The sequence below is a fragment of the Vulpes lagopus genome, chromosome 23 (genome assembly GCF_018345385.1).
Source record: "Vulpes lagopus strain Blue_001 chromosome 23, ASM1834538v1, whole genome shotgun sequence".
Classification (NCBI taxonomy): domain Eukaryota; kingdom Metazoa; phylum Chordata; class Mammalia; order Carnivora; family Canidae; genus Vulpes; species Vulpes lagopus.
The window spans coordinates 20,431,222-20,444,382 of NC_054846.1; the positions used below are offsets into that span (position 1 = coordinate 20,431,222).

The 13,161-nt window shown below is 37.9% G+C and overlaps 1 protein-coding gene across 2 annotated transcripts in view; it reads left to right on the forward strand.

Annotated features, from left to right (window-relative positions):
- Window positions 1-12,301, forward strand: part of OTUD4 (OTU deubiquitinase 4) — a 45,238-nt gene extending 32,937 nt beyond the window's left edge. For both annotated transcript variants that reach the window (XM_041738246.1, XM_041738247.1), the window contains exons 15-21: window positions 1,184-1,307; window positions 1,604-1,659; window positions 2,177-2,254; window positions 3,668-3,806; window positions 4,531-4,791; window positions 5,797-5,837; window positions 7,229-12,301. In XM_041738246.1, the coding sequence (XP_041594180.1) occupies window positions 1,184-1,307; window positions 1,604-1,659; window positions 2,177-2,254; window positions 3,668-3,806; window positions 4,531-4,791; window positions 5,797-5,837; window positions 7,229-8,437 (1,908 nt within the window). In that variant the 3' untranslated portion in view covers window positions 8,438-12,301. The remainder of the gene's footprint in view (window positions 1-1,183; window positions 1,308-1,603; window positions 1,660-2,176; window positions 2,255-3,667; window positions 3,807-4,530; window positions 4,792-5,796; window positions 5,838-7,228) is intronic.
- Window positions 12,302-13,161: the final 860 nt, after the last annotated feature.

Genomic DNA, 13,161 nt, shown 5'->3' on the forward strand with positions numbered 1-13,161 from the left:
ACTAATTCACTCTGGGGCACTGGAGGCCTTGTGCCTGTGAGCTTTTTATTGGTAAGTGTACCAAGTACTGTGTGATTCAGAGTGGTGGTTGGACACTTTTTCCTAAGATGGATGCTACCGGGTATACCAGTATTAAAAATTAAAGCACCATATACTCAATTCTCTGGCTTCTGTGGAATCCTTTAGAGGTGTGAGTGAGATGCTCTGCTGAAACTGCTGTTCTGGAGTAGTAGTTCAGTCTGGCTGCAGGAGTTGGAGCTTAGGAATTTTTGGAAGATGTGCCCAAATCCATATAGTGCACTAGGTGTGGTCTGTATGTTAAGTATATTTGTCTCTATGTGATAGATGTTATTTTCCCACAACATAACATGTAGATAATAAAAAAGTTCAAATGATCTACCCTTGTATCCTAGCTTTTTGTCCTGTTGTTGTTAGGTAGTATTAGTTGTATTGTTAGGTAGAATAGTAAAAATATAACTACTGTAATGTGGGGATAAATTGAAAGTTTTTAATAAAATGTGTCCTTTTACTCATCATTTTTAGACCTATCTTGGACTTGATAGTGACTAAAGTTTTTCTTCTAGAAAACTGTCACAGAGGGCTGAGATCCTGTTCTCAGCTGTGTGTAACATTTACAGAGAGCTAGAGAAGTAAAGGACTTTCAGTGATAGTTTAGCTTAGAAACCCAACTTTGTCCCTTTGTTTCACCAGTTAGAAGGTTTGATCTCATACAGAGCTTAAGTAATTTGCTGATGATCAGCATTTCAGTGGTAAGAATCCTAGTGCACGGTATTTGCTAATTTGCACTTAGGTATTTTTCCCTCACAAAGAACTGTGGCCCTGCAGTGGCTGCTTTTGAAGGTTGGTTTGAAGGGTATTGTTCTTGGTGCAAAGAATATAAGTATAAATTGCAAGGGGAAGGTTTGGTCTGGATGGCTTCCTGAAGAGGGGATATGAAGAAGTCCCTCTACTAATTTAGGCTAAAGGTCTGATTGCCTAATACTTTTGAGTTACTAATAATAAGCCTATTGTCATAGAGTATGTAAGTAAACGTGAACCCTATGTCCTTTTTTTTCTTTAAAGTTTTGGAAATATAAAGACATAGGGCTGTGAATTTTGAAATTTACAGTGAAATGTATGAAAAGTAAGCTTAACAAAATGTTGGGTTTTTGTTCATTTTAAGAGCTCATCAGTTAGTCAGTCAGCTTCTCAGAGTAGCAACCCATGTGTCCAGAGAAAATCATCACATGTAAGTGACAGAAAAGGAAGCAGGCGGAGAATGGATACCGAAGAACGGAAAGATAAAGGTATGTTATTTCATCATTTGAAAGCAGATGCTACAGCTCTGTGTCTGGTTTAAAGCCATATGTTGGAAAAGAACCCTTTGTAAATCATTAAGTAGTGTAATGTTACATATCTCACTGTTGCAGAGATACATTGACTCAGGCTAAAGCATGTTAAATGTTATTCTGAAAACTGTGTTTTTCACTGACTACACATAGTTCATGTAGTACTTTTGGCTTTGTCTTCATATTTTGTTGTTCTGTCCTCAGACCTGTCCAGTGGCTAATACAGTCTTTTTTTTTATCTTGATCTTTTACAGACTCTGTTCATGGACATACTCATTTGGATAAAAAACCTGAGCCAAGCACATTGGAGGTGAATGTTTTAAATAATAATTGTATCTTTTTTTCCCCCCTTAGACATGATAAAATATAGCAGAAGTAGAAGGAGAAGCTGGAGATGATTTCATCATTTCATTACTTAAGTGTTATGGAAGTAGAAAAGCAAAAAAGTGGGAAAACCTGATAGTGCCTGAGGAGAATTCACTCACAAATTATAACTATTTCTTCATGATAACCTATCTCAATCAGTGGAAAGTAGCTTTTAGTTTCCAATTTTCTATAATAGATTGAGATTTTTAAAACCACATCCTCAGTAAAAACTGCCTAGTAGTTTTGGTACAGTCAAGATGTGTGCAGGCCAAGGTACCTGTTGAAGACCAGATATAATTGAAAAAATACTTAGTCATGAGAGGGTTCACTCAGGTGCAGATAAGGGATAAGGTGAACTGTATAGGCAACCATGATTATTCTAGAATCCAGGTCTTTGAAACATAAAGTTTTGCTTTTGTAAAAAAAAAAAAAAAAAATTTGTTTTTGTTTTACTTCCAAAGAATATTAGTGACGATAAATGTGCAAGAATATCATCACCATCAAAGTCAAAGAAATTAGAGTGCCCACCTGTGGAGCAAGTAAGTACATTGTTGCATTTGACATTGAATGTTTCATTTTCTAGGTTTCTTATGTCTTTATATATGATCATTTAAAAAACAAAATGGGAAGACTTACTCTAGTATAACTTGGGGGCAGTTATGATTAACCTATAATTGTTGCTTACTTAATCTAGAATATTTTCATTTTTTTCTGTATATTTTAAATATATATTTTTAAATTTTATTTTTAAAAAGATTTTATTTATTTATTTATGAGAGACAGAGACATAGACAGGGGGAGAAGCAGGCTCCCTGCAGGCAGCCCGATGCTGGACTGATCCCAGGACCCCGGGATCATGACCTGAGCCAAAGGCAGATGCTCAACTGCTGATCTACCCAGGAGCCCTTTTATTAAGATTTTATTTTTAAGTAATCTCTACTCCCAACGTGGAGCTCAAACTCAGAACCCTGAGATCAGGAGCTGCAAGCTCTACTGACTGAGCCAGCCCAGTGCCTCTGTGGAATGTTATTTTGATAATGCCATTTTTTGGACATAGAAGCAATATTTCTGAATTGATTTCAAATAAGTTTATGTTTGGTATCTTCTGTTGTCTTTGTGATGGGTTCAGTTGGCTTGAAAATTAGATTTTTGAAGGGGAATTAAAATTTCTACTTTCGGGATGGCTGGGTGGCTCAGCGGTTTAGCGTCTGCCTTTGCCTTAGGATGTGATCCCAGGATCTGGGATCAAGTCCCACACTGGGCTCCCTGCAAGGAGCCTGCTTTTCCCTCTGCCTTTGTCTCTGCCTCTCTCTGTGTCTCTCATGAAGAAATAAAACTTGAATAAAATTTCTACTTTATTTCAAAACTTTAAAAAGAGTTGTCCAAACCTTTAACAGTTAAACCTTTAAGGTTAACTGTTAACCTTTAACTTTAACAGTTATTTCATAGGAGGGAGGGAATGTAAGGATTGAAGAGATTAGAAAAACATATTTAGAAAGCAGTGCCACCAATTTACAAATGTGATGAAGAAGGATCTTGAGTGTCCGACATCTTGAGTTTCAGTCTAATACAGAAAGAAAGTTATTAGTCTTTCCTTATCTTTCAGTTAACATCTTTCATATCATTTAGAAAGCATACAGTTTAGGGTATGTCTTTGTATGAGGAGCAGTTATAAATAACTCATGGATTTCAAAACAATTTCAGGGATTTGTATATTCTTTCCTTAAAAGCGTAATGTTTAGATTGCTTTATATCTTTTGATAGGCAGCCCCTGGTTACGATCAAATTTGTTTGTTTGGAATTTTTAGCTACTGCATTTTTCTTTCATTTCTAAGATCAGAAAGACTATATAAAAACTATAGTTATGTAAAAGGTAGTTGAGGGTACATTTGGTGTTAAAATTAATGTTAAGCACAATGAACTCTTGTCTTTTTCCTCCCCCTCTCTTGAAGAAGCCAGCAGAACATGTGTCTTTGTCAAATCCAGCTCCCCTTCTAGTTTCTCCAGAGGTACATCTAACTCCTGCGGTGCCTTCTTTACCAGCCACTGTGCCAGCCTGGCCAAGTGAACCTACAACTTTTGGACCAACAGGTTAGATTGGAATTGAAAAAATCTTTGAACCAACCAACAAAACCTTTCCAAGTCAGAGACCCTTCAAGTTCTTTTTATTTTTGTCATTATCATCATCATTATCATTTAATATTTTATTTTAGAAAGTAACCTTTACACCCAGTGTGGGGCTTGAACTCCCAACCCCAAGATCAGGAATCGCATGCTCTATTGACTGGGAGCCAGCTAGGTGCCCCAAAGATTTCAAGTTCTTGTTGGCTTTAAACTCAGACTAGCTGTGTATGTGGAACCTTAGAGCTTTTTATGATCCTCTGCTTTGCTGTTTCCAGTGTGGGAGGGCCAGTTTAACCTGGTATTCATTTGAGATATACGCTCAAAATCTCAGGTACAAGATGCCTGAGCTGGTTGTCTCCACTGACAACCACTGACCAGCTCTGTATATTCCCACTGTCCCAGCCATTGAATTTTGGCTGGGCTCTGTGTCTTTCTCATGTTTGTAAGAGCTACTGTTAGAAGACATTTGACTCAAAGCTAGTTTCCTGGGCTTATTTCCTATGTGTCTAAGAGAGTTCTTAGTTGATATAAAAGATACTCTTTTAGATTTCTTATGTATCTTTTTATCTATCTATCGCTCTATCAGTTGTATAGCATTATTTGCCTTTTCGCTTAATGTAAACATATTTGTAGGGAGAAATATTTTCACTTTTTATATACAGTTTTTGATTCCTTTCCCTCTGTTTTGTAGGTGTCCCTGCTCAAATTCCCGTTTTGTCAGTGACACAGACGCTGACCACTGGACCTGATTCTGCTGTGTCCCAAGCTCATTTAACACCCTCTCCAGTTCCTGTGTCAATACAGGCAGTTAACCAGCCCTTGATGCCTTTGCCTCAGACATTGAGCCTGTACCAAGACCCACTCTACCCTGGGTTTCCTTATAATGAAAAGGGAGATCGAGCCATCGCACCACCTTATTCACTGTGTCACACTGGGGAGGACCTGCCTAAAGGTGAGATCCTTCTCTTAAGTTCCACTTGATTTTATTTATCAAGTGCTGATAGGAGTTCAGAGGGAACACACAGTGGGAAGTGTGAGTAGAGGTCAGAGGTTATGTTACTGAGTAAGCCGAAGGACTGACTTTGAGAAGGAGAGAAGAGATTTGGCTATAAGTGGTTAACTTTTTTGTTTTAGCTTGTGTTTGATTTGAATATGGTTTTTTGTATGTTTAGTAACTGTCCCTCCGTTGTGTCATTTTTTTCAAAAGCGTCCTTAAAGCCATTTTGAATTAAATCTTAATATTACTAACTAGGTAACTAAACATTATTGAGTTTTCTCATCACTGGACTGGCTTTTGAAACCACTCCTATTACTTCATCCATGAAAAAATGACAGAGAAGAATAATATAACAATCTATATATTTTAAGAATTTCTTTTAAATTTGGCCCTTTTTTTAAAGGAATTTTTGTTTGCAAAATTTCCTGTCTGGAAAAACTGAAAGAGTCATGCAGTGACTGATTGCTCTTTACTTGGATTTTTGTGCCTAATTTTGTTAGTGTTTTGATCAAGTTGGAGCCTGTGGATAACTGGTTAATGTCAAATGAATACCTACTAATCTTATGTTATCAGTGAGGTTTATGTTGATTTTTGCCCATATCCCCCAACATTTTTATTTCATAATTTTTAAACCCTGCAGAATTGAAAAAGAAATACAGTGAACAGCTAAGTTTCCTTCACACAAAATTAATCTTAATCAGATAAAAATCTCAGCTTAAGCCATTTTTGGACTTAGATGTTAGGATAGACAAAGCGTTTTGAACCTGGAATTACCCTATAGTAACAGAGCTTGCTTTTGGTTATATTAGGGTTTTTAATCTTTGTTTTATATCACAGGCTAGAGAAAGCAATTTCAGTAGGCAAAATTGCCTTTGAGCTATATATTGTTTGAGGATAGTTGGAGGGGGGCTTTTTGAATGTATAATTTTAGTGAGTGATTATTATGTCATTTATTTTTAGATAAGAACATTCTTCGATTCTTCTTTAATCTTGGTGTAAAGGTATTTATGTTTTATCATTTTAAAGTTATTTTTAAGTTAATACTGTGTTAAATTGTTAGTATATAAACAGTCTTAACTCTTACCCTGTTGGTGAATAACTTAAGTTTACTGAATCACATTTTAAGAACTAGGGTTTTTCAGTCCTGTATAGTTTGTTTTTAATAGTGGCTGAGGCTCCAGTATTTGCTTGCTTTTCCTTTTAACTGGCAATGGTATAACCCTATGAGAATATTTGGGAAATATTCCTTGTCCCTTGCGCAGCCTAGTGAAAATGCACTCATTGAGGAATTCAGTGAAAGATCTGGGTTTGAAATTCTGCTCATCACTTTTTTAGCAGTATATATCCCTGGGCACATCATTTAATGTCTCTTAGCCTAGCTATTTTCATTTGTGTTATGTGAATAATATTCTTCTATCTGCCTATTTGTTGAAAGGATCAAAAGAAAGAACTTGTGGAAGTTCTCCTGTGGAAGGTGGCATTGTTCACTAGCATAGCAGAGGTATTTTTTTGGGAAGTGGTCAGCCTAGAAATAGCTTGTCTTAGAGAGGCTGGAGAACTCTTATGTCCTTGTCAGTGCTGTGTTATATCTCCTGTTCTGGATTAATTTCTGTGGGTTTTAGACCATTAAAATATGAAATGAAGTGCCCTACTGTAGCCTAGTGGTCATTTCATAAAAGGAGACTCAATTTTATCGCCTGTGGTATTCACTGCCTAGTTTTATATTTAAGTAGTTAATGTTTGCTTCAGCTAATTAATTTGCCGTTTAACTGGTAATTTTTTCTTTATGTTTGGTGTTCAGCTGGCCCTTTTGCAAGGGGATAGATTTGCTTTATTTTCAGTATTACCTTTCTCTGACTGGAGGTCTGACTTTTCATCTATGCAGTTGGAATGCTCTCAGGGCTTCTAAACCTGCAGTTTCCCATTTTTCTGGTAGAACAGAGAGGTCCAGACCAATTAACTTGTTGGCATGGGGTCACACAGAGAGTTGGTGGTAGAGCCAGAACATGAATGCAGGTCAAGCTAGAGAACCTGTGATTGAGATACTCCAAGCTGGAGGCTCAAGTACTTGATGGTGGTGGTTTCTGGGATGTGTATCACCCAAAATTATTTCCATGCAATTCTACCCAAAGGATGGAATTAATGATCATGGAATATGTGGGTGAGTTCATCATATTGTCTCCAGTCACCTCAATACCATGGGACCTTGGGTTAGTTTCAGGATAGGAATAAAGAATGGAATGTTAGAGTAGTGACTTACTTTTGTAATTCCTTTTCATGTTACATATCGCAGTGATGATATGGTCTTGGCAGGCATGAGCAACTTGAAGCACTCGCTCTAAGCTCCCGCCCCCCCCCCTTTTGTTAATATTTCTGTTTTTGTTTCTTTTAGGCATATAGTTGTCCTATGTGGGCTCCGCATTCTTACCTGTACCCTCTGCACCAGGCCTACCTGGCAGCTTGCAGGATGTACCCAAAGGTCTCTGTCCCAGTGTATCCTCCAAATCCTTGGTTCCAGGAAGCTCCTTCTGCTCAGAACGAAGGTGATTGTACCTGTACCGACGCACATTTTCCTATGCAGACTGAGGCCACTGTTAATGGTCAGATGCCACAGGCTGAGATTGGACCGCCAACGTTTTCTTCACCTCTGGTTATCCCTCCATCTCAGGTGTCTGAAAGTCATGGACAGTTGTCTTACCAGGCTGATATTGAATCTGAAAACTCTGGGCAGCTTCTTCATGCTGAGTATGAAGAGTCACTAAGTGGCAAGAATATGTTCCCGCAGCCGTCCTTTGGACCGAATCCATTCTTAGGCCCAGTTCCCATTGCACCTCCTTTCTTTCCTCATGTTTGGTATGGGTACCCTTTCCAGGGATTTGTAGAAAATCCAGTCATGCGGCAGAATATTGTTCTCCCCTCTGATGAGAAAGAATTGGATCTGCCCCTGGAAAGCCTGGATCTGTCTAAGGAATGTGTTTCAGTTTCAGCAGTGGATGAGTTTCAGGAGGCCAGAGGTGAAGGCACACATTGTCTCCCTGAAGCAAGTGTGGGTAAGCATGAAGGCCGGGCGGAGCAGTCATCCCAGACCCCTAAGGTGGATCTGGCACGGCCTTCCATCCTTCCTGTGGCGGAGGAAGAGGCTCATCTGCCCACTCAGATTCTAAACAGAGAGAGAGAAACTGTGCCTGTTGAACTTGAGCCTAAAAGGACCATTCCAAGTCTGAAAGAAAAATCAGAAAAAGTGAAAGATCCTAAGACTGCTGCCGATGCGGTCAGTGGGGCCAACTCTGTGGAGAGCAGAGTGCAGAGACCAAAAGAAGAGAGTTCGGAAGATGAAAATGAAGTGTCTAATATTTTGAGAAGTGGTCGATCCAAGCAATTTTATAACCAGACTTATGGAGGCAGGAAGTACAAAAGTGATTGGGGCTCTTCTGGTAGAGGAGGGTATCAGCACGCAAGAGGTGAGGAGTCCTGGAAAGGGCAGCCTGGCAGAAGCCGAGATGAAGGTTACCAGTACCATCGAAATGTCCGAGGACGGCCCTATCGCGGGGATAGGAGGAGATCGGGGATGGGAGATGGCCATCGGGGGCAAAACACTTGACGCTTGTTGCTGTGCTATTTTAGAGCAGAAACCTCGGAGGTGGAATGTTTCTGAAGGCTTTAAAAAAAAATACATTAAAATAAAAACCCAAATTGGAACTATCTCCTCCCCTCCCCCTTTGACCCCCGCCCCCAATCCTGGACAAGAGATTTTGGATATGCATTCAAGGGGCAGGTGAATTCCTGGCATTGCCATTTTTCTTTGTTCAGAATCTGTTTATCAGGTAACTGCCCCTATAAAAAGTAGAAAATAACTTTGTTAAAGTATTTTTTATAAACCGCTTAATATAAAACTTAGATTTAGTGTTTGGTTTTTTTCCTTATTATAAGTTTAATTTCAAATGTTGGAAACGTGTGCTTTATAGTGTTTACTAAAGTGACAAGAAAAATATACCATTTGACACACTATAGATTCCAAAACATAACATTGCACCAAATAGAAATGTATATTTTATTATGCAATGCCTTAGTCATAAACTGGGCTCAAATAATTCTTAGCCTAAAACACTGTTGTCTTTTGAAATGCTTCCAACCCAAAGGCCTTTCATCTCAATATCTGTCAAACTTGAATAATGTCTTCTCTTTAATATTACACATAAGGCAGCCTATTAACCTGTGTCTTAGAAACGTTGTATATAGTTCTTTTAATATTCATAGGGTCTATTTTTGAATTTTGGTGAGTTTTTGTTGAACTTGAGATCGCATACAAGACAGATGTTTAAGAAATAATAGGATAACTAATGAAATGGCTGTTTCCACCAAGAATTCCTAGCACTGGTGTAAATATCATGGTGCCTACTTGAAAGAAATGTAGATGCTATGCATTTTGAAAATAATCTGCATCTGTTAAAACTGCAGAAGTTTTTTAATGCCACTTTAACACTAATGCACTGACAGATTTAAATATTTTGTGAGAAGAAATGTTAAAAATTTTTAGCTTGACAGGTTTCTATGGAGTTACTGTGTTTTGTTTTTCTGTTTGCACCATTGGGTTATGTGTATCACTTTACATTTGCATGTTCAACTTGTCACACGCCTGGAACTATTGTACAAAAAAAAGGATGATTGTGATTTCTAGTTCTTTTCTAGAAGATGCTGCTAGAAAGTGGTTGCTTTGCATTTTATGGCTTGTTACCCCTTAGGTAACCTAGCTCTTCTGATCCTGCTTCTTTTCTGTCTTTGCAGTATTTGCAGAAATTCCCTTTGCATGTTGCACTCTGTTCTCAGTTCGGGATTTAACTCTGAATCAACACAGTATTCATGCACCTGTGTCACTCTTTAAAAATAACTATGGCTTATGGTTCTTGTTTGTACATATACCAATGTGAGAATCTACCCCTTTTTTATGTTCTCTTTTGATCAGGAAGTTTGAGTGCTATGCAAATAATGTAGTGATTTCTCTTTGCATGCTGTGTGTAATATACCTAGCCAAAAATAGACTTTTGTTTTTTTAAAGGCAAATTACTTTAAAGGCAAATACAATTCACTTGAATTTGACAAACTGAAGCAGATGAGTTTTCTGGGTTCTCTGATTACCCACAGGAATGTTTGGATGCCAGCTAGGCTCAGTTGAATCTCCACTGTACTGTAATAATGGTTATTTACCTCTGTGTTGTTTTAATTACCTAATGTCTGTGTAACTGCTGATTTGAGTAGTGATTAGCATTTAGATGTTTTGTAACGTAGGATTTTAGAGAGCACTTTGAAAGATAACATTTTATTATGATGGTGCTAGGTAAACATTTGTAAAGATGGATGGTTGTGTGGAAAAGAACAAGTTTCTTGAGAGAACTTGTTGAGAGGAGTTTCTCTTGTCACCTAAGCTAGAACAATTCGGGAAGGTACTGCTGAAGCCATTTTGTTTTCTTCATTAACATCAACAGTAGTTAATGGAATGAGAAGATTATAGGGTTCTCCACTTTCAGCTCCTGCTTTTTTATGGCATGTTAGCTTACCTGATAATTTTTATGAAAACACATTTAGATACAGTGACCAGACTTAAAAAATTCAGTAGAAGCTTGATCTCAGGAGTCCAAAAGAAATTGCTATTTCTGGTGTCTTTCTGTTTTATTGACTGAGATTTGATCTCTGTTTCTTCTGGAAATGTCTCAAAAGTGGATAGGAAAGAATACTGTTCATTTCTTCACTGTCACTCTGTCTTACCTCAGCGGAGTAATGGAATGCTCTATAGTTCCTGCAGGAAATACCCAGTGGCTTCCTGTTTCCCGTATCTCACCTCCAGGGCTTGATGGAAACAGAGCTGAAAGAGAACTTCAGCGGATCGTACTTGACGCAGTGACCTCTGGAATAAAAGAACTCTGACTCTTGATAATTAGTTTTAAAATTCTTAGTCTTTGCATGAAGGTCAGTTTTATTTTTTCCTTTAGTTTTGTTTTAAATGTATTATGAGTGCAGGGGATTTTGCCTTATGCTGAGGTCAAACTAGGGCCAAGCAAGCTTTTGTCCTCCTTCATTTTAACGGAATCATAAGGTATGTTGACATGAGATATAATGTTTCTATATATAAGAAAAAAATAAAAGGTTAGAAGTGAGAATCATTTGTATTTTGAGGTAGAAATTATGGAACTCCACTGTATTACGATTACACACGTTTTGAAGAACAGATGTTTAGAACGACCAAAGCTCACCTGTTCATTTGAGTTAGTTGCTTTTGCTGAACTTGATCCCTGTCCCTTTTAATACTGCGTGTATTTCTGTTCAAGTCCAGTTTCCTCTTCAGCTTTTGTTCCATGTACTCTGGCAGCAGGATGCTCGCCTCCGTGCGGTCCTCGTCTTGTTTCCTGGTAACCAGCCCATATGTTCATTTTCATGGCTGACTGAAGCTCAGACCCTGCCTTGACCTGGCAGGAGTAGGTCTTCCCAAACCACAATGTTGATAACCGCTTATTTGATGCAAACCATGTTATATTCTTGCAGTGTGTTTCCTTTGTGACTCAAGGTTGAATTAAAATGCCTGTGAACTGCAAACTTGCTTATGATTGACTTGGTGCAATAAAGTTCCTTTCTAACCGTTTCTGGTTTAGAAAACATTCAGCCATCCTAGAAACTAGCAATATTTATTTATGCCTCATTTATTTTACCTTTGGTTTTTAGATGAGGTAACCTTAGTCTTTCACTTATGGGTACTAAGCAAGGTCCATTTCAGTGTAGCTGAAGAGAACGTGTATTTGGCTACACGATTTCTGTTTACTGTATTTTGCTTCCTATTTAATGTCTAAATGCTATTGTGTTTTTGTTTAAAATCTTAGTAATGGCTCAGTTCCAGTATGTCTTTTTTTTTTTTTTCCAGTATGTCATTTTCAAAGAACTAAGGTTTTGCTACTAGTGTCAGCCATTTATTTTCCCACTAATTGGGATGTCCCACTAATTGGGAATTTTTTCCCCCCTGAAATATAAGTTTTAGAAAATCTTAGAAGAGGGGTGGGTGCATGTCTTAATGCTGGGAAACAGCAACTTTGGGGTTGAATTTACTTGAATGGATTAAAAATTGTTACAGAGCTAGAAGAAAATTTATGTATGAAAAATGATAATAGCCTTACACTGAGTACAAATAATACTTAAAAGCATGTGAAGATGTGATCATTTGTGATGTTACTTGTAAAAAAAAAAAGCATATATACATATCTTTTGAAGTGTTGAAAGGAAAATAGTACTTTATATTCTTTATCATATCACTTTTTGTAAGTGTTGAATATATTCCTGTTTATTTTTCTATGTTCTGTTTTGTAGCCTTAAGAAGTGTTTCAAACATATCTGAATGTATAAAATAAGAGTAAATGCCCTACATGGTGTGATGCTGCATTATATATAAAACTGTGTGCATATATTAAATTTTGTCTCTTGATTCTGCTTGTGATTCTTTGGTTCCAGGGTTAACCAAGTAAATAGCATAAATCTTAGGAGGGTGTGTTAGTAAGCATCTGAAAATAGAGGATTTCCATGGTTTCTATCCAGGCAGAAGATAATTCTGGTATGTACAACTTTTTAGTGGGATTTATAATCTGTGGGGTAGATTAATTTACTTTCTCTACTTAATATATGTAATAAAATTGAGCTAGGCCAAGTAATTTAATTTAATGAGGCTCATGCAGCTAATAAGTGGTAGAATTTGGAGTTTTACCTAGCTCTGAGTGGTTTTAGAACCAGTGCTCTACCATTTTTTTCCAGCATTCATTAAATGAAATGAGATGTGTGGACCAAGAATATAATTTATAGATTCAATGACTTTTTTAAAATTCTTTTTAAAAGATTTTATTTATTCATGAGGGACACAGAGGCAGAGAGACACAGGCAGAGGGAGAAGCAGGCTCCGTGCAGGGAGCCCGATGCAGGACTCGATCCTAGGACCTTGGGTCACACCCTAAGCCGAAGGCAAACGCTTAACCACTGAGCTGCCCAGGTGCCCCTAACTAAATGACTTTTTTTTTTTAAATGTGGTATTCAGTGCAGGCATACCTTGTTTTACTATGGTTCGCTCTATTGTGCTTAGTAGATACTGTGTTTTTTTTCAAAGAGGAGGTTTGGGGCAGCCCCGGTGGCGCAGCGGTTTAGTGCCGCCTGCAGCCTGGGGTGTGATCCTGGGGACCTGGGATTGAGTCCCACGTCGGGCCTCCTGCATGGAGCCTGCTTCTCCCTCTGCTTGTGTCTCTGCCTCTCTCTCGTTCTCTCTGAATGAATGAATGAATGAATGAATGAATGAATAAA